This window comes from Theropithecus gelada, chromosome 8 (assembly GCF_003255815.1).
Source record: "Theropithecus gelada isolate Dixy chromosome 8, Tgel_1.0, whole genome shotgun sequence".
Classification (NCBI taxonomy): domain Eukaryota; kingdom Metazoa; phylum Chordata; class Mammalia; order Primates; family Cercopithecidae; genus Theropithecus; species Theropithecus gelada.
Genome location: NC_037676.1, coordinates 37,796,726 through 37,821,933, shown reverse-complemented (window position 1 = coordinate 37,821,933; position 25,208 = coordinate 37,796,726). Strand labels below are relative to the sequence as shown.

The 25,208-nt window shown below is 47.4% G+C and overlaps 1 protein-coding gene across 1 annotated transcript in view; it reads right to left on the bottom strand.

The window, feature by feature from the left end:
• The window catches only part of PLEKHA2 (pleckstrin homology domain containing A2), a 71,714-nt gene extending 53,118 nt beyond the window's left edge, over positions 1–18,596 (bottom strand). Inside the window, exons 1-2 of the mRNA XM_025393703.1 lie at positions 18,442–18,596; positions 1,833–1,996 (exon numbers count right to left, since the gene is read on the bottom strand). Of these exons, the coding sequence (XP_025249488.1) occupies positions 1,833–1,973 (141 nt within the window). The 5' untranslated portion in view covers positions 1,974–1,996; positions 18,442–18,596. The remainder of the gene's footprint in view (positions 1–1,832; positions 1,997–18,441) is intronic.
• Positions 18,597–25,208: the final 6,612 nt, after the last annotated feature.

Sequence of the window (25,208 nt, the reverse complement as noted above, 5' to 3'; positions counted from 1 at the left end):
TCCCAGCTACTAAAGAGGCTGAGGCAGGAGAATCACTTGAATCCGGGAGGTAGAGGTTTCAGTGAGCCGAGATAGTGCCACTGCACTCCAGCCTGGGTGACAGAACAAGACTCTGTCTCAAAGAAAAGAAAAAAAAAAAGAGCAAAGGAAGGGAAAATGGTATCGCAGGGTCTGAAGGCAAACCAGGCCCATTGCATGACAAACAGCAGCATTCCAGGCTGAGTTGAAGGTGTCACAGTGTGCCGAGGAAGGGTTCATTCTGAATAGTAGGCACTTCAAATGAAAGTAAGCAGCAGGTTTCTCAGGGCTGCAGGGTGCCACACGGGGCTCAGTTCTACTTAGGGTTAATCCTTCCTGGAGAAGGCAATTAGCAGCAGCTTACTTTCTGAGTATGTTTTCCGCATCGATACTGTTTTTCTCTTGGCCATCAAATCTTGAAGACAAATGCCCAAGACCACTAGATGATTAGTCCCTGGATAGTGGCCTAGAGATTCACATAAATCGTTTTCTACATCGCATCTTAAAGCATAACTCCACCCCAGGGACATTCAGAATTTCCTCTTCCCAAACCCCAGAACTAGAGCCAAATTCCAGACCCCACACCCTTCTTCATCCCAACACAGCCATGACCTGTGACCTTGCTGTTCAGAGGCCATGTCAGCGTTTGCAGGTTCATTCTACCAAATCACTCAAGGGTGGGGGAAGGAAAGAGCTAACAGCACTCAGGGCCAGAATAAGAAAAGCCTTGAGATCCCAAATCAGGGTGAAGCAACTTGTTCCCAGAGCAGTGGTGACTCCAGGGACTCCCAGACATAGCAGCCAAAGGTAGGTGGCCTCCATCTTTGTGCCTGACCTCCACAAGATGCTGAGCAAGTCACCTAATTCTGACCATGTTCCTGCCTACATCCAGTGCAGTGTCTGAGGCTCTCTTCTCATCTAGACCACAAGTAAACAAAACTGGGTGACCACCAAAGGCACCTCCAATCCAGGATTCTAGGACTTCCTGAGTCAGGAGACCAAAGAAATCCAACGTGTGTCCAGCTCAGGGAACCAGGTCACATTCTCTGCTGGGGTGGGGCCCCCAGACTGGAAGAGCAGGAGCAGCCAGAGGCCACAGCCCTGGAGAGAAGTGACAGAAAGCAAGCCATGCCTTGGAGCCTGGATCCAGGACTTGGATCTCACTGGCAGATCCTGGCTGGTGTGAGAGCAGACACCAGATGCCAGGGTCAGGAGAGCATCCTTCTCTCCAAACTAAGATCTGAGATGGTTTTCTGTGTGTGTGTAGGGGGGTGGGTGTGTATGGTATGTGCGTGTATGTGTGTGTGTATGGTGTGTGTCTGTGTGTGTGCATGTGTGTGTCTGTGTATGGGGTACATGCATGTGTGGTGTGTGTGGTGTGTGTGGGGGTGTGAGTATGGGGGTGTGTGTATGGTCTGTGTGTCTCTGTGTGTGTGGTGTGTGTATGGGTTGTGTATGTGTGTGCAGTGTGTGTGTATGGGGTATGTGTGCATGTGTGGGCGTGTGTATGATGTGTGGTGTGTGTTTATGGGTTGTGTGTGTGTGTGGTGTGTGTATGGGGTGTGTGTGCATGTGTGTGTATGTGTGTATGGTATGTGTCTGGTGTGTNGAAGATAAGTGGGGCTTGTGCCAGCCCGAGGGTGTTTGTGTGTGTGTGTGTGTGTGTGTGTGTGTGTTGTGGGGTTGTCCCCTCCCTGCTGATGAGCAGGTTGTGTTGCTCATGAGCGTAGGCCTGGAGGCTAACCCCGTGCGCATTCCTCCCCAGCAGTGAGGGGCACCCAAGTCGCCCCGCCCCTTCCCACTGACCCTCTCACCTGGGGGTTGTCCATATACCAGAGGAGGCAGTTAGCCTGGGTGTCCAGAATGAAGTACCTCCGCAGAAACTTGCCGCTGTTCTCATGCTCCTCGATGTCCAGAAACCCACAGATTCGGTTCTGCCGATCCACATAAGGCATTCCTGGGCTCTGCTCTCATCACCCTGCGCACAGGAGGGAGGTGCTGATGAGAAGGAAGATGAAGCAGCTCTGCCTCAGGACCTGCAGGAATCTTTCCAGGAAGCTGGGCTGAGACTCTCTCACCAACTTCCTTCTGTGGGGGCACCAAATGTTCCACTCCAGACCCTGGAAACCTCTCCCAATGTTAAGCACCCCTAAAAATCCATTTACACGTATTCAACTCACTTTTCCAAGGCTCTATGTGCGCAGGTTAGCACTGGGCACTTTACAAAGCTCAAACTTTAGATCAGGGGCCTGCATTCAAATTCCAGTTCTGGATACTTGTTAATTGTATGACCACCAATTATTTAACCTGCGTGTGCCTCAGCTTCTGCATCTGTAAAATGGGGTTAATAATAGTGCACCTCATAAGGCTTGGGCTGAGAATTAAGTGCTAGTTATACAGTAAGCACTTCCTGAACGGTAGCTATTATCGTCGCTCTGCACAAAACCTTGTAAAGTGGCTTGCAACTCAATTTTATACATGGAAGAAATGATCTCAGAAAGGATGTAAGCTCCAATTCAAACATTTGAATAAAATTCTGCCAGGCTCTTGAACAATACCCCACAAGCACGGGCAACCAAAGCAAACATGGACAGGCGGGATCACATCAAGTTAAAAAGCTTCTGCACGGCAAGGGAAACAATCAACAAAGTGAAGTGAAAACCCACAGAATGGGAGAAAAATCGGCAAATTACCCATCTGACAAGGGACTAATAACTAGAATATATAAAGAACTCAAACAACTCTATAGGAAAAAAAATATAATAATCTGACTTTAAAATGGACAAAAGATTTGAATAGACATTTCTCAAGAAAAACACATACAAATGGCAAACAGGCACATGAAAAGGTGCTTGACATCACTGATCATCAGAGAAATGCAAATCAAAACTGCAATGGGATATCACCTCACCCCAGTTAAAATGGCTTTTATCCAAAAGACAGGCAACAACAAATGCTGGTGAGGAAGTGGAGAAAAGGGAACCCTTGTATGGTGTTGGTGGGAATATAAATTAGTACAACCACTACGGAGAACAGTTTGGAGGTTCCTCAAAAAACTAAAAATAGATCTACCATAAGATCCAGCAATCCCACTGCTGGGTATACACCCAAAAAAAGGAAATCAGTCTGTTGAAGAGGTATATCTGCACTCCTATGTTTGTTGCAGCTCTGTTCTCAATCGCCAAGATGTGGAAGCAGCTTGGGGACCGTCAACAGATAAATGGATAAAGAAAATGTGGCATATATACACAATGGAGTACTATTCAGCCATAAAGAAGAATAAGATCCTATCATTTGCAACAACATGGATGGAACTGGGGATCATTATGTTAAGTGTGAAATTAGCCAGCCACAGAAAGACAGACATCACTCACTTATGGGATCTAAAAATCAAATCAATTGAACTCATGGAGATAGAGAGTAGAAGGGTGGTTACCAGAGGCTGGGAAGGGTAGTGAGGGGCTGGGGGGAAGTGGGGATGGTTAATGGGTACAAAAAATAGTTAGAAAGAATGAGTAAGACCTACTATTTGATAGTACAACAGGGTAACTATAGTCAATAATAATTTAATTGTACATTTTAAAATAATTAAAAGAGGCTGGGAGTGGTGGCTCATGCCAGTAATCCCAGCACTTTGGGATTTGGGTGGATCAATTGAGGTCAGGAGTTCAAGACCAGCCTGGCCAACATGGTGAAACTCCGTCTCTACTAAAAATACAAAACATTAGCCAGTTGTGGTGGCGCATGCCTGTAATCTCAGCTACTCGAGAGGCTGAGGTAGGAGAATCTCTTGAACCCAGGAGGTGGAGGTTGCAGTGAGCCAAGATCGCGCCATTGTACTCCAGCCTGGGCAACAAGAGTGAAACTCTGTCTAAATAAAATAAAATAGTATAACTGAACAGTTTGTAACACAAAGGATAAATGCTTGAGGGGATGAATACCCCATCTTCCATGAAGTGACTGTTACATGCTGCAAGCCTGTATCAAAACATCTCAGGTACCCCATAAATATATACACCTACTATGTATCCACAAAAGTTAAACATAAAAAAGTTTTTCTAAATTTCTGCCAGGAATTAAGTCACAAAGGACAGCCTCTCCAGCTCCATGAAGATACCAGGAGATTAAAATGCAAGGGGTTTCTGGGGTCTTGCGGTAGGGTCACAGCCCTGGCCCAGCATCTTACATCACTCCACTGTCACTGTTATGGGGTGAATCATGTCCTCTCAAAATTCGTATGTTGAAGTCCTAACCCCAAGGCCTTCAAAATGTGGCTGTATTTGGAGACAGGGTCTTTAAAGGGGTGACTGAGTTAGCATGATGTCATTAGCATGGGCCCTAATCCACTATGACTGATGTCTCTATAAGAAGAGGAAAGACCCTGTGAAGACACAGGGAGGTGACAGCCATCCACAAGCCAAGGCGCAGGCCCTGGACAGATCTTTTCCTCACGGCCCTCAGAAGAAACCAACCCTGTTAACACCTTGACGTTGGACTTTCAGCCTCCAGATCTGTGAGAAAATGAACTTCTGTTGTTTAAGCCATCCAGACTGTGGTCCTTGGTTATGATGGCCTGAGCAGCCTAACACGGTTACCCATAAAGCCCCTTATAATGGAAAGAATGAGGCATCAGAACAAAGTCCCAGGCTGGGTGCAGTGGCTCACAACTGTAATCCCAGCACTTTGGGAGGCCAAGGTGGGAGGATCACTTGAGGCCAGGAGTTTGAAACCAACCTGGGCAACATAGCGAGACCTTGTCTCCACAAAAAAATTAAAAAATTAGCCAGGCATGGTGGCGTGCCTGTAGTCCCAGCTGCTCAGGAGGCTGAGGTAGGAGAATCGCTTGAGCTCAGGAATTTGAGGCTGCAGGGAACCATGAGAGCGCCACTGCCCTCCAGCCTGGATGACAGAGTGAGACCCTGTCAGAAGAAGAAGAAAGGAAGAAAGAAGAAAAAGGAGAAGAAAGAAGAAGAAAGTCCCAGCCCATGAGCACTATCCCCGACTCCAGAATAGTCTCTCTGGTAACGTGGGATGAGCCACACCTTCAAGCCAGCCAGCCTCTGTTCTTGTTGCAATTTTCTTAGGCCTCTCTGAGAGCCAAAGGGAAGGGTGGGAGCTCTATTCTGCTCCCCAACAAAGCCTGGCTCCTTTCAATGAGCAGAGACACCCAATTGAAATACACACCCAGTGCCGACATGGGACAAGGGGTCCCACCAGGGTCCCAAAGCACCACATGACCTTCAGACTTTCAAGGTCAGACCCCACCACTGCTGAGCCCTGAGAGACTCCAACAGAGTGAAGCTCCTGGTGGCCCAAGCCCTCTGTCCACAGCCACACAAAGTTGTGAGATAGCTGCCTCAGGCCATCCCCCACAAGGGGATGCTGGGTCAGCAGGTGAGCTACAGAGACCCAACGGCCCTAGTACTGCAGGCCCAGAGGGAGACACCCTCCCACAGCACAGGCTGACATCAGGCGGATTCAGACCAGGCTAATAGTAAGGATGGCGATTGGTGGCGTGGTGTGTTCCCTCCCAACCCCACAAGGGCCAGTGCTGAGAGGCGGCCCCTAGGAACAAATGCTCCCCACCAACACAAGGGATTCAGTGACCGGTGAATCCCTTGATCCAGGTGAGGTGAGGGGGACTGGAGACACAGACATCAGGCAGATGCGTCAGGGAATCCCACAGCTACTCACTGTGAAAGGAGAGGGAACAAAGAGCAAGGCAGGCGAAAAACAGGGCAGAGGTGAAACAGCACAGCTAAGGAAGAAGTCAGAGGAGCTGCAGTAAAAGAGGCAGTGAGAAGGACCAACCGTGGACAGAGGAGGTTTCAGAAATACAGCAGAGAAGGATATGTTGCAGCACAGCAGGGGCCAGGGGAGGCACACCCCTGCCCAAAGCAGCATCCCTTCCATTACGGCACCTGTGGACAGACCCACTGCATCCTCGAACAAAGCTTCCGCCCCAGCTCCAGTTTCACAACAGAGCCAGTTTGAGTTCAGAAACAGGAGAGAGATGGGTACAAGCCAGTAATGAGGAACAGACGCCACAGGAGGATCGTGAAGTCTCCCAGCAGACACTGGGTCAAAGGCAGCAAGGGGAGCGGTCTGACGCTGGCTGGGGCAGGGGAGCATATCCTGGAGAGAAGCCGCAGCTCCCTGGGTGACGGGGGAACAGTAGTCCCACCAGAAGGGTTGGATCAGCATTCCGGGAAGGGTGCAGAGCTGCCTGGTCAGGATGCTGGTGATCGCCAGCCCCCCAGGAAAATCAGGCAAACCGCCTTGATGCCCAACCAGTCACAGACAGATCTGCAGGGGCTGCAAGGACTATCGCTACTCCTGAGGCATCTCCCAGAGAAAACACACAAGCTGCTGTGGAAGAGTAAAGCTAACTGTCCTGGGCCCAGTCGCTAAGCATGGTGTCCAACTGAACACTGGCTTTCAAATTTCTCCTTTTAAGCCTGCAGGATTCATCATGCCTGTCTTTTTCTTTCTTTTCTTTTTTTTTTTTTTTTTCTTAGATGAGATGGAGTCTCGCTCTGTCGCCCAGGCTGGAGTACAGTGGGGCAATCTCAGCTCACTGCAACCTCTGCCTCCCAGGTTCAAGCGATTGTCCTACCTCAGCCTCCCAAGTAGCTGGGAATACAGGTGCACATCACCACACCCAGCTAATTTTTGTGTTTTTAGTAGAGACGGGGTTTCGCTATGTTGGCCAGGCTGGTCTCGAAATCCTGACGTCAGGTGAGCCACCCGCCTCAGCCTCCCAAAGTGCTGGGATTACAGGCATGAGCCACCGTGCCTGGTCATGCCTGTCTTTTTCTGAAGTCAGGGGCTAAAGAAGGCACGCTCCAAAAGTCCAATTTTGTTTCAGGGGCGTCACGGTGGGAGAGGGCCCTCACGGACCCAAGGGGAAGATAAGCATTCAGGTTACAACACCTCCTGACTGTGGTTCTATCCCTAGAAAAAAACAGCTGCTTAGATGTCCTGAGAAGCAGCTGAGTCACAGAGCTCATCAGGAATGTGGGAGGTGGGGGGAAGGACCAGCTGCAGGAGAACGGAGCATCACACAGAAATGTGGCTCTAACTAGCTGCCCCACGCAGCAGCGGCACACTCAGATGCTGCACACAACGTGAACTCAGGTCCTGAGCCCTAATCCTCTGATGGTTCATTCTGATCCCATTTGTACATTCCTTGTCTCAACAGCTGCTAAGATTGGGTCCACAGAGCTGCCCCAGGCCCCCAAATCCCCTGTCCTCACCTCTTCAGCCATGTCACCATCATCTTCCAAATCTTCTCTGGCTCTTTCTCTTCTTCACAGAGGCCTGTGTGGAAGTTAACTTTGCCACCTCATCCATAGCTTCTACTATTCTAGCTATGAGCCAGTGAGGGGAGAAAAGGGAGTGCCAGTAGTAATTGGTACTTAGATGGGGAACAACTTGGTGTACATATATATGTGATCACCCCCAAATCCTCAGCCAAGACCAAGGCAAAGCTTCAAAATGTCTTTTCAAACTCTCACAACACTCTGCCAGTTACATAGTTGGGGTTTTTGTTTGTTTGTTTTGTTTTTTGAGACAGAGTTTTGCTCTTGTTGCCCAGGCTGGAGTGCAGTGGAGCCATCTCAGCACACTTCAACCTCCACCTACTGGGTTCAGGAGATTCATTCTCCTGCCTCAGCATCCAGAGTAGCTGGGATTACAAGCCTGTGCCACTACATCTGGCTAATTTTTGTATTTTTAGTAGAGACGGGTTTCACCATGTTGGCCAGGCTGGTCTTGAACTCCTGACCTCAGGTGATCCACCAGCCTCGGCCTCCCCAAGTGCTGGGATGACAGGCATAAGCCACCACGCCCGTTCAAAATCACTTATCTTAAATTTCATTTTATGTTTTTATTTTTTAGAGACCCGGTTGCACTCTTTTGCCCAGGTTGGAGTGCAGTGGTGTAATCGTAGCTTACTGCAGCCTCCCACTCCTGGGCTCAAGCAATCCTCCTGCCTCAGCCTCCCCAGTAGCTGGGACTACAGGTGCACACCACCATGGAGGGCTAATTTTTTTATTCTTTGTAGAGATGGGATCTCCCTGTGTTGCCCAAGCTGTTTTCAAACTCTTAGACGCAGGCAATCCTCCCACCTCAAGCCTCCCAAAGTACTGGGATTACAGGCATGAGCCACCACACCCAGCCTTAACTTTCATCTTGCCCTGAGTTCCCCAGTGTGAAAATATTGGGTGGAGGGTGACCTAGTGTGGTTTATCCCAGGAGTTCCCAGGTAAGTCTGTGGGACTCCTAACAATACCCAGCCCTCATCTCCCGGGACAACATGGAAAGCGTTCATGCTGGGGCCGGGCACGGTGGCTCACACCTGTAATCCCAGCATTTTGGGAGGCCGAAGCAGGTGGAGCACTTGAGTCCAGGAGTTCAAAACCAGCATGGCCAACATGGTGAAACCCTGTCTCCACTGAAAATACAAAAATTAGCCAGGCATGGTGGTGCACACCTATAATCCCAGCTACTCGAGAGACTAAGGCAGGAGAATTGCTTGAACCTGGGAGGTGGAGGTTGCAATGAGCTGAGATCATGGCCACTGTACTCCAGCCTGGGTGAGAGAGCGAGACTCCATCTCAAAAAAAAAAAAAAAGACAGAAAGTATTGATGCTAGGTTAGAGCTCTAGATACCCCTCTCTCTAGATGATCCCTTCACCTTGGCTCTCATACCATAGTGAAACTATCTGGCAAGTAGCTTCCTGGCCTTCACAACAGACAGCTAACAAAGCACACAGGGTATTTGTAAGAGAAGGGGCCTCTATCCAACCCACTCAGCACCCCATCTTCCCTAGCCAAACCTCCCTCGTGTTTTCTGGGTTTAGTGCAAAAATCATAATATAACAAGGCTGGAATTACTTTAACAATCACTCCAGCCAACAACTTTCACATTTGCATGCTTTTTCATGTCCCTATCCATATAATTGGCCTTTTTAAAACTTAAGATGATGTCATGAGCATTTTCCATGTTGCTACATAGTCTTTATGATCATTGTTTCTAATGGTTGCATAACATTAACGGACTGGTTTTACTATAATTTACATAACCTTTTCTCTACGATTAAACTGGAGGTTGTATCCAATTTTTCACTATTATAAATAAGGCTAAAATTTGTATTTTCATGCTTTATTTCTTCTTTTACATGGAAAGAGCATAAATTCCAAGTAATAACACAACGAGATCACAGGCTATGATCTTTTGTAATTCTTGAGTCCTTTTACAAAACTGCTTTGTAAAAAGATTTCATCTGTGTTGCAACCAGCAATGTATTGTTACCATCACTATAATCTTACATATATTGAATGTTCTCATTATTTTAAACTATTGGTAGTTTCAAATACATAATGACGTCTAGTGAGGTTGAACATTTTTAAATGTTTGTTTCTTATTTCACCTACCTTCCTGGACTTTGTTAAAAGCAAATCAAGAGTATGTGTGTACAGAATTCCTCTCTTTCTGTCTCCCTCCCTGTCCTTCTCTCCCTCTCTCCCTTACTCTCTCCCTCTCTTCTCTCTCTCTCTCACACACACACACCAAACCAATCCAAGACATAGCCTCCTATTATTCCCGTAACTCCTCTAAAATGTATTTCAGGCCGGGCATGGTGGCTCACGCCTATAATCCCAGCACTTTGGGAGGCCGAGGCGGGAGGATTGCTTGAGCCCAGGAATTGAAGACCAGCTGGGCAACATGGCAAAACCTCATCTGTACCAAAAACACAAAATTAGCTGGGCATGGTAGTGCATGCCTGTGGTCCTAGCTACTCAAGAGGCTGAGGTAGGAGGATCGCTTGAGCCCTGGAAGTGGAGGCTACAGTGAGCCAAGATCACACCACAGCACTCCAGCTTGGGTGACAGAGTGAGACTCCATCTCAAAAAAAAAAAAAAAAAAAAGTATTTTAAAGAAAAGAAAAACAAAAAGTGGGAAGTTTTATATGATCCAGGTTTCTAAGTAGAATATAAGTTTTTAAATATGTACTGCAAATGAAAATAAGTATTTATGATAAAAGTGAAACTCGGGGAAAGTGAGTTTGCATGGAGTATATTAATCAGTGGCAGAAAGCGTGTTAAATGGCAATTAAACTGAGAGATTCCTGGCCAACACCCACCAGTTGACTAGAAGCAGCTCATGAGAAGGAAGAGTCAATGGCTGCCTGCCAGAGAATGAAATGGGGGGCACTGGGAGGCATCGCAGCCCCAAATATCTCTCTACTGCCCATTTCCATGCCTTAGATTCCACCAGTGGAGATTTAAGCCAAGAAAAAAATTACCCTGAGGAACTGAGGCAACGGATGACTTTGTCAGGCTCATAATATACAAGAGACAGCTGGGACCCAGACCCTGAGAAAATAGCACATAGCCCAGATGGGACGCAGAGGCACTAGAGGGGCTGAAAGGGAACGATCACTGCTTAAAACAGATGTTGTCTACTTAAAAAATGTTCCTAGGATTCTTATACACCCAGGACAGGAGTATGAACCTTTCTGGAAAGCAATATAGTTTATATATATATATGAAGAAAGCAAAAAATGTTCATACCCTTTGATTTGACTTCTAGGATTCCATCCAAGTCAATCAACAAAGATGCAAAGAAAGATTAAAGTAAAAAGATGGCAACTGCAATAGAATTTATAGTAACAAACAACTGGAAATGTCCTGAACAACACAATGGTTAGAAAATGATTCTTTTTTTTGAGACAGAGTCTCGCTCTGTCCCCCGGCTGGAACGCAGTGGCACCATCTCAGCTCACTACAACCTCCGCCTCCCAGGTTCAAGCTATTCTCCTGCCTCAGCCTCCTGAATAGCTGGGACTACAGGTGTGCACCACCACACCCAGCTAATTTTTTGTATTTTTAGCAGAGACGGGGTTTCACCGTGTTGGCCAGGATGGTTTCGATCTCCTGACCTCGTGATCCACCCACCTTGAACTCCCAAAGTGCTGGGATTACAGGCGTGAGCCACCGCGCCTGGCCCAGAAAATAATTAAACAAACAACAAGACATGCTCACAAGGAAATATTACACAATGATTCAAAAACTCTGTTTTCAGGTTATTTTTAATGAATGAGGGGAAAACTCACCATATCATAAGTTTTTTTAAAGATACGAAATGGTGCATAATATGATCTCAATCATCCAAATATTATTCTTATATTCCTATATATGGTCTGTTTTAAAACCAGATATACAGTCACCAAAATAGTAAGTTATTATCTATGGGCTATGAGTGGAATTTCATTTACTTGTACATATTTTTCCAGATCTTCTACAGGGAGCATGTGTTACTTTATTTAGCAGGAGAGAAAGCTATTTAATTCCACACAGATTCCCACCCAAGTGTATAAGTTTTGAATTTGATAATAAATTTCTCAATTCTCCAGAGTCCACAAACAAACAAGGCTTTCCCTAAATTATAGCTCTCCTGGAACTTTTTGTTGTTTTAAAGACCTAAACCTAATAAATAAATGTTTCACATCTCACAATTATCCAAGAGCCAGACATCTACCTGCCCAGGGCGCTTTAGCACCCTCCAAGTTATCTGGGTTTCTTACTTCATATGGCAACACCCTCTGAGCGCCTTTCCTCCTTTCTCTTGCTGGTGTGGTCCCCGGCTCTCTGGTCTTAAGAAGAGCCCAGGTCCTCAGGCTGACAGAATACTCAGTCCCAAGTCGACGCTGCTATTCCTTTAGTCGATGCCGCTATTCCTTTATTCCTACAACACATGGGCTGTACCTTGACAAGTGCTCTGGGAAGAGGAAATGGGGACCCTGACAGGAATCCCCAGTGGAGTCTTCCTTCTTGAAACTTGGGAGATAGGACTGACATTTTAAAGTAAGTGCCAGGCGAGGTGGTGTGCACCTGTAGTCCCAGCTATTGGGGAAGCTAGGGCAGAAGAATCGCTTGAGTCCAGGAGGTGGAGGTTGCTGTTGAGCCAGTATCTCGCACCAATGCACACCAGCCTGGGTGACAGGAGTGAAACCCTGTCTTAAAAATACATACATACATACATATATACATACATATATAAAATAAGTGGTTGGCTGGATGAGTGAAAAGATGAATAGATTGAATTTTTTTTTGAAATATGATCTCACTCTGTCTCCCAGTCTGGAGTACGGTGGCACAATGATGGCTCAATGCAGCCTCCACCTCCTGGGCTCACACAATCCTCCCACCTCAGCCTCCTGAGTGACTCGGACTACAGGCGTGCACCACCATACCTGGCTAATTTTTGTATGTTGCCCAGCTGGTCTCAAACTCCTAGGCTCAAGTGATCCTCTGGCCTCAGCCTCCCAAAGTGCTGGGATTATAGGCATGAGCCACTGTGCCCAGCCAGACAGATTTATTTTAAAGAAAAGCTATAAAGTTAATAAGTAATGAGAGTTGTGGTTTTCCGAATAGCCCTCTTGATTTTGAAGATGGCTAACATAATTTGGAGACAGAAGAAATAATAGAGGGAAATAAGGGAGACTCTGCCTGACTACTTTGGCATTTTTGAGATAAATAATAAGAGAAAGTGATAACAGAGACAAAGCCTTAAATGGTACTGGCTCAAATACAAAATAATCTACTACAACCTCAGTTCAAAAATGAGAAAAAAATTACTCATTTTAAAAATTTAAAGATGTTTCTTTCACATTATTCTGTGTTGGCAGGACAAGGAATTTCTGGGATTTTGCTCCAGAAAATATTCAAAAGGTGCTTTTTGACAAGGATTGGGGCGTGTGGCATGTACATTTTCTGTCCCATTACCCCTACCAGGGCAGAAGCTGCAGGCAGCAGCGTCAGTAGTGAGTGAGAGGTTCTACCAACCAGAAATGGCTCAATTGGGTGACAGGAGAAAGTTTTTCGGGAAATAACATCAGAGATCTCAAAGAGGACTGTATGAAATAGAGCAGACAGGAACTGAGGTGTAGAGATATGGAGCAGTCACTCACCTATTGCTAGAATACATATGGACCACATCAATGGAGTTCACATATGTTTAGATTTGCAGTACACATCAAAGTATATTGTGAAGCCAACAGGGCCTTCGCAATGTACAAGCCCAGTAAAAACAACAGTAAAATGCAAGCATGGCTGTTTGAGAACACATCCCTGAGAATGGGTCAAAGATTATAACTTAGGAAGTGTGGAAGCCTCCACTTCCTACTGCTCTAACATGGCCGCATTTTGAAACTGTCATGATAGCAGATTCCAAATAGTGTAAGGCGGGAGAATAAAGTGCAAGAGAAGGAAATGTACTGAGAACAAGTTCCCAGAGGAAGTGCAGGGTGAGGAATGCAAACATGTACAGGAATGAGGCGGAGGGAGGATCAGACAGGGTGCTGGCTTGACCCTGAGATAGCCCAATCCCCACTGGACCCTAGAACTTGGAGTAGAGAGCAAGAGATACTCAAGAAGGAATTTTTGAAAAAATATAGGCCGGGAGGGGTGTAAGGCAGGAGTAACTGGAAATTGATACCACTGCAATAAAGATGCCAAAAACAACAAAATATTTCAGACACTCATGACCTCTCTTCACAGTAGCCTCATCCACATTCAAAGAAAATGTGGTTGTTGGAGCCTGCAGGAAACAAAAGCTTGCCCGGGGCTGAAGGCCCATCAAACCATCTCCACCAGAGAGGGCACCAGTGCAGGCACGCAGCCACACTGGCTTTACTGCCTATAAAAGGTGAGATCTCCAACTTTCAGAATTGTGAAAGTCCCCCCACAATGAATTCAGTTTCACTGTAGGGCTTCCTAACAACAGCTGCGAGTCCTGGAACTCTAAACTTCATTTTATAATGGACCATGTCTACCAGAGAGGGTACTAATACATGGGCAGTAGGAGAATGAAAAGAAAACATCATTTCTCCAGGCCAGGCGCAGCGGCTCACGCCTGTAATCCCAGCACTTTGGGAGTCCAAAGTGGGTGGATCACGAGGTCAAGAGATAGAGACCATCCTGGCTAACACAGTGAAACCCCGTCTCTACTAAAACTACAAAAAATTAGCCGGGCATGGTGGCATGTGCCTGTAGTCCCAGCTACTCGGGAGGCTGAAGCAGGAAAATCGCTTGAACCCGTGAGGCGGAAGTTGCAGTGAGCCGAGATCACACCACTGCACTCCAGCCTGGGCGACAGAGCAAGACTCTGTCTCAAAAACAAAAAACAAAAAACAAAAAACAAAAACATCATTTCTCCGACCTACTGGCCTTTTGCAAAGTGCCAGGGGTGGGGCAAGGGAGTGGTGAGGGGGGAGCATAAATGGCCTAGCTGTGTTCCTCTAAAAACATGTGCTTCTGTCTCTTGATTTAGGGAAGGAGGAGGGGCTGGGCGTGGTAAGGAGGATGTGCAGGTGACAATAATCAGTATGAGTATTTTTTTAAAAAAACTTTTCTTTTTTTAGAGGCATGGTCTCGCTCTGGTGCCCAGGCTGGAGTGCAGTGGTGCGATCATAGCTCACTATAACCTCAGACTCCTGAGTTCAAAGAATCCTCCCGCTATAGCCTCCCGAGTAGCTGGGACAACAGGCACACACTATTACAGCTAGCTAATTTTTCAATTTTTTGTAGAGATGGAGTCTCACTATGTTCCCCAGGCTGGTCTTAAACTCTTAGCCTCAAGTGATCCTCCCACCTCAGCCTCCCAAAGCCCTGGGATTACCAGGATGAGACACTGCATCCAGCCAATGAGTATTTTTGAGGGAACTTTTGCAAGAAGATGACCATTCAAAAGGGTGTGCTGATTTCAGTTACCTATCCCAAGCGTGCAGTGGAGTGAAGGGAAAGAGCATGAGTCTCGAGCCAGATCTCGAGCCAGACAGACCTGGATGCAAATGCCAACACGTTGCTTAACTCTTCAGGGTCTATTTCCTATCTGCAAAACGGAGATAATTGCTTTACCTACTTCAAAGGCTGCTGTGAGGATTAAATGAAACAATGTGTGAAAAGCGCTGGACACCCAGACATTGGGTAAATATTGTCGTTGTTAAAGTGCACATGTGGGTGCCTAACAAGGAGTACATGGTCATCATTACTACTGCAACGTTGCTTAACACTGGGCAGGCAGCTGCTGCATGTGCACCTCCATCCCTCTAACGCCAATGAGCAAATGTCAGTGAAAAAGCTGCAACTCTGGGATCCCTCTCACAAGGAAAGGCGTCAGCTTCCCTCGCTCTTCACTCGACTCCAAGAACAACCACATTTTACATCTCTAAAAATTCTCCAGGAGGTTTAAAACAAAAAGTCCAGGCAATCCGCTGACTCCTTCTTGGCCAGGCTACCCTGAGAGTTAACAGAAACCTAGATATGCTCATCAGTTTCCAAGGAAAGGATCCTAGAGCTGCCTCTCGATCCAGCCACGGGCAAACACACCAGCAGAGAGCTGCTTTGCAAGGGGCCAGCCGAATTTGAGTCCCAGCCTTCGCACTTTAACTGCAGTGCTTCTCAAGAGCATAAGGACAAGAGGACCCAGCTTCCCATCCTCTTCATCTCAGCTGACCAGGCACTGTGGGCAAAACGCACACCACAAGGCCAAAGCCCCCAAGCCTTTTGCCCACACTAGGCAATATTAGGAGTCCCTGCCCCAGCAGGGCTGGGACCTCCACAGTGAGAAAGCCCAATTCTGGCTTTAATGCATAACAAATCACTTCAATCAACTGGGGTCAGGGCAGGGAAGGGGCTTTCAGAAGGAACTGTAGAGTCACTGCGCCAACCCCCAGCCTCCTCTACCGACAGGATGGGGCCGCATCCCTCCCACCTCTTGGCTACCCTATCTCCCCTGCCTGTCCAATTTCCCATCTCAATAATGGGCTTATATCAGGCAGGGCCAGGATTCTTCTCTTCCCATAGGCCAACACACTATAATATTTGCTTTCCTTCCTTCCTTTCCAAAGCCTACCAGATTAGATTGCTGGAGTCCCATCCAGCTCACTGAGACAGATGGAAAACGGAAAGTAAGGCAACCCAAACTGTTCATGGTGGAAAAAGAGAGAGGGGGCAGAGCAACCCAGCATCGCAGCACCCAGATCCTCTTTTCCAAGCCCTAGGTCTATCACAACCAGAATAAGTCGAGCCACAGCAGTTTCCGTGAATCAGAAAAGATATTCTGATGCACTGTTGTCTGCAGCAAGCTCTCATCTGAGTCATCCAGCCTTTCAGCAGGGGCATCACCCACCTGTCCATCTGTCCCATGAATTGGACAGGAGACCAATGCTGCTTGGGTCTTCCTAGTATCCTAGCACTTCAGCAAACACTTGGCTGCTCTGGGGCTCAGCTGATAGGGCTCATCAGCCTTCCCCTTCCCACTTCTGCAGGACAAAAACCTGCACCAACCAAAACCTGCGTGTCTTCAAGATTTATTTTAACCACTGTAAAATATCGAGCTGAATATGGTTCAACTCACTACCATGACATGATGGAATCTGCAGGCCCTATTTCCTTACACAGAAGAGGGAAGAAGAAAGCACCAATGACAAGGAAAAAGAAAGGTTTGCAAAAACTCTTCACCAAAGGGCAGGCAGTTTCTCAATCAATACCAAGGTAATTACCCATCTGTGAAATGAGCAAGGTTCCCATTACCAGCCAGCTAAAATCCCACTAGGAGTGCCACAGACAATTTATAGAAAGTATGCTGTAATGTACAAACAGGGTCAAAGGATACTTAGGTGTAAAGGCAACACCCAGACTAATAACTCCCATGTACCAGCTTGGTGAACCAAATCCCTACAGGTTTGAGGAACAACGACACTGCTCTTTTCTCTGCCATTTGGACAAGTGTAAACAATTCATGTGTTTGCATTCATTCATTAATGCAACAAACATTTACTTAGCACCTGGTACATGTCATACGTTGGGCTGGCCATAATCTAGACTACAAGCTAGACCTTTGATAGTGAAAAAATCATCCGCCTTCGAGCGGCACATGTTGAAGAAGGCTAACGTCTGAGATGATGATGATGCTTTCTAAAAGCTTGCTCTGGCTTCTCAAAACAAGTGGGGGGCTTACAAGTCCTGTAAGCTCCCCAAAGACAGGGTCTAGCCCTCCAAAGGTAAAGGAAAAAGAAAAAATATTTGGAGTTGTGTTTCGTTCATCACTGCCTTGCATGTATAATAAATGTCAACTGAATGCAACTGAAATAAAAAACAAAAACTTCTATTCTTTCAAGATCTTTTGCTTTCCTGTTTCGGAAGGCTTTGCAACCAAAGAAAAACAATGACAAAAGAAGGAAAAATGGGACTTGGTCAGATATATGAAGAACACCATTAGTGCAGTCTTGCTACTTCAGCCCCAAGTGCATCTACAGCTCAGCCTTCAGAGCCCCCAGAGCCACAGCTGGCTTCCTGGTGTGGTGCTCTCCCCTCCCTCTTCTCTGCCGTTTACTGTCCTCTTAAAACCCCACTGGGAGCCCTAAAGAAAGGGGGCGGGCAGGAAGAAGGAATGAGAAGGGGAAGATACATCCTGAACCTGCGTTCACCAAGAAGGAAGGAAGCCAAACCCTAAGGCGAGGGCCTGGGGGCAGGGCTGGCCCAGGGGAGGAGATGTGAGGGTGCTCGGGCTGCAGCGGGTCCTGCACCCCTCTCTGGGCGTGCGGGGACATTTTTCCATTCTAAACGGCCTAGCTTCCCACCCTCACCCACCCTTCTTTTTTCTTTCTTTTTTTAAAAATTTTGGTGAAATCGTCTTCAGGACTGAAGGAGAAAAGGGAAGCGTGTGAGGTGAGGAAGAAGTTGGTGAGAGAACGAGAGCTCCCCTCGAGGGCTCACCCAACCTGGCACCGAACCTGCATTTTAGGGCAGTCCGTTCCACTGTATGGAGTTCCAGAAGCCCAAAGGCCAGGCTGCACCCATAGGAAAGGACGGGTGTCCGTAGGGGAGCCTTCTAGGCCTGTCATTTAATAAGGTAGTCGGGGGAGAGAAAGAGGAGTCTCCATGGCCCAATCGTACCCAAGGGACTTGCCTGGGGACGTTCTCTGCTCTCCTCCCCTCCCGCAGCCCGGGCAGTCGTTGCGGGGCCGGTGCCCCAGCGCCAGAACCCGCAGAGAAGTTTCGCTGCTGCAAACGTGAGAAAATGCAGCTCAGCAGAACTCCCGCCCCCACCCTCTCCGCGGCCCCACCCCCGCAGCCCGACCCCTGGTGGCGGCGACCTTGGCCACCGGGGGCACTTGGAGGAGGGGCTGCCCTCGGGGCTCTCCCGGAGGGCTGGAGGAGGCCTCCAGGGTCTGCGGCCACCTCCCCTCGCCTGTCAGCCACCAGGACCGGCGTATGCAGCCCTGCGGGCGCGCCCCTCGCGCCCCTAGGCCAGGCCCCCGCCGGGGCGCCCCCTGCGCCCCCAGCCCCGCCGGCCCTCGCGCGCCCCTCTGCGCCGCTCCGCTCCTGGGCCCGCGAGGGCGCCCAACTTACCCCCCAGTGCAGGGGCCGGGGCTCGGGCGGGGTGCGTTACATCGGGCGGGGTCGCCCCTCCGGCCGCCGAGTCCGCCGCGCTCCGGGGATTTCTGGGTCTAGCTTCCAAACTCTCCGCGCCTCTCGCTCCCCTCGCTCTTGTCTCCCCCCGTGCCCCCTCCTTCTCTCCAGTTCCTCGGCTCTTTTTTCCGGGTTAATTACGTTTCGCATTAAAGCAAAACCCAGCCCCGGATGTGAGTACAATGCTCCGCGGAGCCCGCCGGGGAGGGAGAGGGGTGCCGGGGCGCCGCGGGCTGGGAGGGGGCGCGGCCGGGCGCCGGGGCCGCGCGGGGGAGGCGGGGGCGGGGCGCCCCGACGCTGAGCCCCAGGCCGCCCGCGGTCCGCGCCTCGCAGGTGGGACCCGCGCCCGGAGACTGCCCCGCGGGGAGGCCCGGCCCCGACGCTCGCTCGGGCAGCAGGTGTTCGGGCAGGGGGCGTCCTCGCAGGAGGAGGCGAGCTGGAGCGCGAGCTCCCTCAAGAACCCCATTTCCTCCTCCCAGAGCCCCACCCAGCGACCTCAGCCGGGTATCCTTCGGATCCTGAGCCCTTAGACTTTGGGGACCGAGGAGTTGGGGTCAGAGTTAGGGTCCCAAGAAGAGTGGCATCTTCAGGTTGTCCTAAATGTGCCCTAAGAGACCAGTGGGCGGGAACGCTCTAACCAGGGTTATAGAGACTTTAATTTCTTTTTTTTATTTTATTTTTTAATTAAGACAGGGTCTGGCTCTGTCGCCCAGGCTGGAGTGCGCTGGCGCAGTCATAGCTCACTGCAGCCTCGACCTCCTGGGCTCCAGCGATCCTTCTGCCCCAGCCTCCCCAGTTGCTGGGACCACAGGCGCCTACACCGTGCCCGCTGGGACTTTTTCGGTGTGGCGCGAAGACTCCCTTCCTGCCCCCAGAGCATTAAGGTGCTCTGGGAAAAAATGGGTTACTACGTAGACCTCGCCAAGAGGAACTAAGCTGCTGTGCGCCGGTCCCGCCCCTGCGCTATCTCATTTGATCCACGCTGCAACCTATGGGTACCAGTCCCGTTCACGGTGAGGAAACCGAGACTCAGACGTGTGAAGTAATTTGCCCTGGGTCCCCAGTTAGTAAACGGCAGGTCTGTCAGGTTCTGACTCCGGCCTCCCACGTGGGGAGAGAGACATTTGAATATGCATCAAGTCAGGTGGACAACATCCGAAACATGAAAATGTAGTGGATTCGCGCGGGCCTGCAGGGGCTGGCGATCCTGATGCAAACGTTGTTAATCAGGTGTAAATCCTACGAGGCTTTGAGAGAGGCAGGCATAAGAAGAGGCTGAGGTTCTCCAGGACAAGGACTGGATTTGCAGGAAGGAGGAAGAGGCTGGGGCACATTCCCGGTGTTACAGGAGAAAGGTGGCCTCTTATGTCTCCACGACCTGAGGCCACAACGCCTGGGGAGGAGGGCTCTGGCCGATGAGCCAGGACAGAGGGAGAAGGACAGCCCGCCCCACACACCCCGAAAGCACCAGTAATGAAACCACACAAGTTTCCTCTTCTATTTTGATTGCCAAAGCAAAAATGAGCCGCGCTAGTCTCTCAGGTGTGAAAAAAAAGACTGTTTGCTTTAGAGCATTTTGCTTTGAATGAGGAAGAAAAGGGGGACGATGGGGGAAAAAAACATTTCCCTTGAAATAAATACATCAATGTCTTTTTTTCCCCCCCTGTTCATGGAGGTTTTTGCCACTCATCTGTAAGTTTCAGGCACCAGAACAAACTGAAAAGCATCTCCTCTGGAAGCACGGAACCTGGATTTGAAGCCAGCTCTGCCCGTTTACTGGCTTTGACCCCTGGGCAAGTTGTTTAATTTCTCAATGCCTCTGTTAGGAAAAGTCAGTGAGTTAACGTTTGTGAAGTGTTGAGATTCCTGTCGAACATGAAGTAGGTGCTATGTAAATGTTTTTTAAATTTAAAAATTAGATGATCATTTTCAGTGTGAAAAGCAACACAATTCCATCCAGCTCCAAGCAAATCCGACTGGAATTGAGGGTTTCTAGTATGAGCAATGAGGTAAATTTCTCAGATTTCATGGTATGGTTCATATTAAACTCATAAAACTCTACTCCCCGTGGGGCTGCCTGAGTCACTCCGTCACAGAGCCACAAGTATTTCCTGAGCACTACTGTGTTGGATGCTGGGAGGCAAAGAGAAACAGAAGGCCTTGGGTGGTAAGAGAATACAGGTGTCTCTAGAAAGCTGAAGCAGACTTGTGCCCTGGGAATGGCACAGAGAGTAAGTGCTGTCAACTTTTAGAAGGACAAGATATAGCCAGGGGCAGTGGCTCACGACCTGTAATCCCAGCACTTTGGGACACCAAGGCAGGAGGATCCCTTGAGCGCAGGAGTTCAAGACCAGCCTGGACAACTAGGGAAACTTCATCTCTACAAAAAATTTAAAAAATTAATTTAGCCAGGTATGCACCTGTGGTCCCAGCTACTCAAGAGGTTGAGATGGGAGGGTCACTTGAGCCCAGGAATTTGAGGCTGCAGTGAGCCATTATCATACCACTGCACTCCAGCCTGAGTGACAGAGTGAGAACCTGTCTCAAAAAAAAAAAAAGAGAGAGAGAGAGAAATGTGTCTCTGTGTGGGGTACAGTGGGGGAGCTCAAGAAGGGAGTGGCCTTTGAAATGGGACTTAGATGGATATGGTTTGACACCAGTGGGAGGAGGCCAGGAACATGTTGGACTGAGGGAGGGTCATCATCAGTGCACTCGGGGAGATGCTCATACTTCACTGGAGCCCCATTTACTGCTACACTTGTCCCTGGCCAGGACCCGGCCCCAGTTAGATGACAAATCCTGCACCAATGTCTACTCTCTTTCTTATTCCTGGATCTCCCAGAGCTTCCTCAGAGGACCCCCACCCCCACCCTCCTCTCATGTTACATTGAAGCAGGGGTCAAGTGACTCTGTGCCCTGCTATGTTTTGCCATCCCTCTCTCTCTTTTGGGGGGGCACTTTTTATTGTGATAAAATACACGTGACATAAATTTTACCATTTTAAAGTGTATATGTCATGGCATTCGGTAAATTCACAATATTGTACAACTCTCACCACTGTGTAGTTCCAACAGATTTTCATCGCTTCTAAAGGTGACCCCATACCAATTAAGCAGTCACCTCTCATTCTTCTCTTCTCCCAGCCCCTGGTCACCACTAACTTGCTTTCCATCCAGTCTATGGATTTGCCTATTTTTGATATTTCATATAAGTGGAATCATATCATATGTGGCCTTCTGTGTCTAGCTTCTTCTTGTGTTTTTTTTTTTTTTTTTTTTTGAGACTGAGTCTCGCTTTGTTGCCCAGGCTAGAGTGCAGTGGCATGATCTTGGCTCACTGCAACCTCCGCCTCCCACGTTCAAGCGATTCTCCTGCCTCAGCCTCCCGAGTAGCTGGGATTACAGCCCCGCACCACCACACCTGACTAATTTTTGTATTTTTAGTAGAGACGGAGTCTCACTATGTTGGCCAGGCTGGTATTGAACTCCTGACCTCAAGTGATCCGCCCGCCTCGGCCTCCCAAAGTGCTGGGATTACAGGCATGAGCCACCGCGCCTGGCTGTGTCTAGCTTCTTATGTTTACTTTTGCCATCACTTCATTGACACATTTTGAAAGTACAGTATTGCTGTTGCCTAATTGTATACTTTAATTTTGTTCAGTGCAAAAATAAACAGCCCTGATGTCTGAGAATGTGACACTGTATCTGTGGGGAAAGGAATGTCAAAAAAGGACCTTTGACATGTGCTGTTTCAGCCCCCTTGTTGTACCAGGGTAAAATAAAGCTCAACAATTTGCTCAAGGTTTTGAAGCTATAATAGTTAGTGGCAGAGTTGGTTCTAGAACCCAGAGTTGACTACCTTAGAATCTTCTAGTGTTGATATAGAAACCTTGCCACCAAGATGAAAACTTCTGACCTAGAACCTACGAATCTAAACAGAAAGCCTTATGCACTACTCTAAGCATTTATTTATGTACTTTCTATTCATTTTCAATGTTAATAGCTGGTTAGCTAGATAACCTAACAACCTCCAGTGGTGAGCCAGTGCACCCCGCAGGGAACTATTTTTCTCTGTCCTCATAGATACCCATTACATAAGGCTGCAGCTGGGGCCAGTTAGTTCTGTGAGGGAAAGTGTGGGGCCAAAGAGGCCAAGGTCATTGGTTTGATTCTGGTTCAGGCCAGTTCACTTTGCACAGAGATGAATTGCTCCAGGGCTACACATTGCACCTCTAATGTTAGCCAGTCATTTTATAAATAGTTGCTATGGGTTTTGATAGCAAAGTTTGAATAGTTCTGTGCCATCCATTTCTAGAATGATTACTCAAACTGCCATTGTTCTATTCAGTCCAATTCATTCCACAATTATCTGAACCCATTACCATTTTTCCTTCTGTATGTCTTGCATTTACTTATTTTCCAGTTACTTACTAATTGCTAATTGTTATGCATGTGTTATCTCATTTAAGCTTTATAATGACAATGACCCTGCCATTATTTTATGGTGATGAGATGGCTAAGTCATAGAGATAAAGCGCTGATACAAACCTGGACAGCCAGAGACCAGAGCCTGGTCTCTTACCTACCGAGCTACACTGGTAGATGCAATGTTAGGCCTTGTGAAGGATATAGAAAAACATAAAACAAGACTGTTCCCTCCCACCCCGACACTTCCTATATTTATCATCATTTAGAATCTCCATTCCATTGCACCTAGCAATTGCATATCCAAAGAAAGTTATATGGATATATAGATAGCAATACGTGCACATACATATGTATTTATATTCACTGCAGCATTGGTCATAATAGTAAAAATTGGAAATTGCTTTCATGCGCATCAAAAAGGGATTGAACAGGTGCATTGCTACAATCTTATGCTATGTTACACTTAGAAAAGAGTGAGGGCTGGGTGGGGTGGCTCATGCCTATAATCCCAGCAGTTTGAAAAGTCAAAGCAGGAGGATCACTTGAGCCCAAGAGTTCCAGACTAATATGGACAACATGGCGACACCCGTCTCTATGAACGATTTTTAAAAATTAGCTGGACATGGTGGTGCACACCTGTAGCCTCAGCTACTCAGGAGGCTGAGGCAAGAGGATCGCTTAAGCCCAGGAGTTCAAGGTTGCAGTGAACTAAGATCCACCACTACACTCCAGCCTGGATGACAGAACCAGACGCTGTCTCAAAAAAAAAAAAAAAAAAAAAAGAATGAGGTAGATATCTATGTGAAAAATACTATACATTTTAAGTGAAAAAAGCACAGAGCTTTACATATAGTATGATCCCATTTCTGTAAATAATTTTTTACATGAAAAAGGTCTATAAGAATACTTTCCAAACTGTTAACCACAGTTCTCTTAGGGCAGGGGAAGAGGTGTGATAATGGTGGATTTCACTTTCTAAGAGATGTATTGTGTGAGGGTTCATTATTTTGCAACAAGCATGCATGTTTTTGGTTATTTTTTTAAAAAAAGAACAGGAATGATTAAAATTTTTAATATAATTTAAAAGTTCCATGAGAAAGAAAATCATATTGCAGCCTTCGAGGAGCTCATCTCTTACTAAGGAGGGAATATAGTATGTACAGAAATAACTATCATAAAAGCCAGAAACTGATACATGCAAAGGAGAGCAGAGATAAAATTCCCTGGGAAGATTATCAACCAGCTGTGGTTGAGAGGGGCAGGGGAAAATGCATGAAGGAGATGGCCCCTTGCAAGGACCTTGAAAGAAAGGTAAAATGTAGAAAGGTGAAGGTGAATTCCAGATACAGAGATGATCAGAGGCAAAGCACAGAGCACGAGTGCATGGGATCTATTCAGGGAGGTGTGGCTGGTACAGTTCAGCTGGAGCACGGGAGGACATACGAAGGATTTTCATGGGGAATGAAACAGGAAAGAAAGGTAGCTGGAGGGTCTTTATTGCTAAGCTAAGGAGTCTGTACTCATTAGTAGGCTTCAAGAGCCACTGAAGGCTTTTGAGCAAGGAAAGGACACAGTTGGAAGTTAACTGGCTCTGATTTCATAGTTACCGGCTGCCTAGTAACTAGACTCTGACACCTAGCTACCTAGTTTTGACTCCTGACTCCGTCACTAATTAGCTGATAGCCAGGGACCAGTGACTTCTCTATGCTGGGTGAAGAGAATGGGGAAGGTGGTGATGACAGATAACTGTCTCATACCACGGCATTTGGGATTCAGTGAATTCACGCTTTTAGGGAACACGGTTAAGTGCTGACAATGTTAAATTTGAAAAATCAGTATCAAACCTTTGAATTTAAATACTCATATTTCATTTGAAACTTTTATCCCAAAGAGCTAACACTTCATGATAAATTATTAACTATTCTTTTTCTCCCCACTCTCAGGGAATTAGAGATTTTTCATCTCATTTTACAGATGGAAGAATTTAGGTTTTAAGGAGAGCGATAGCATCTCAGAATCACACAGCCAGTCATGATCTGAATCCCTGGGTTCTGAATAGTAGTTCAGTGACCTTCACCCAATACTTAAGGTTGTCTCTTAGCTCAAATTCTCAGAGCCTTGAGAGCAGGAAAATGGGGAGTGGAAGAAGCTTAGGAAATTTCTGTTTATAGGGTAAGGGAAACAGCAGTAAAGGACAGTAATAAAGTAAAATCAAAAAAGAGAACACTCTGGTGGAATATATGGAAGTTTATAAAATCAGACTTGTAAAATATAAACAGG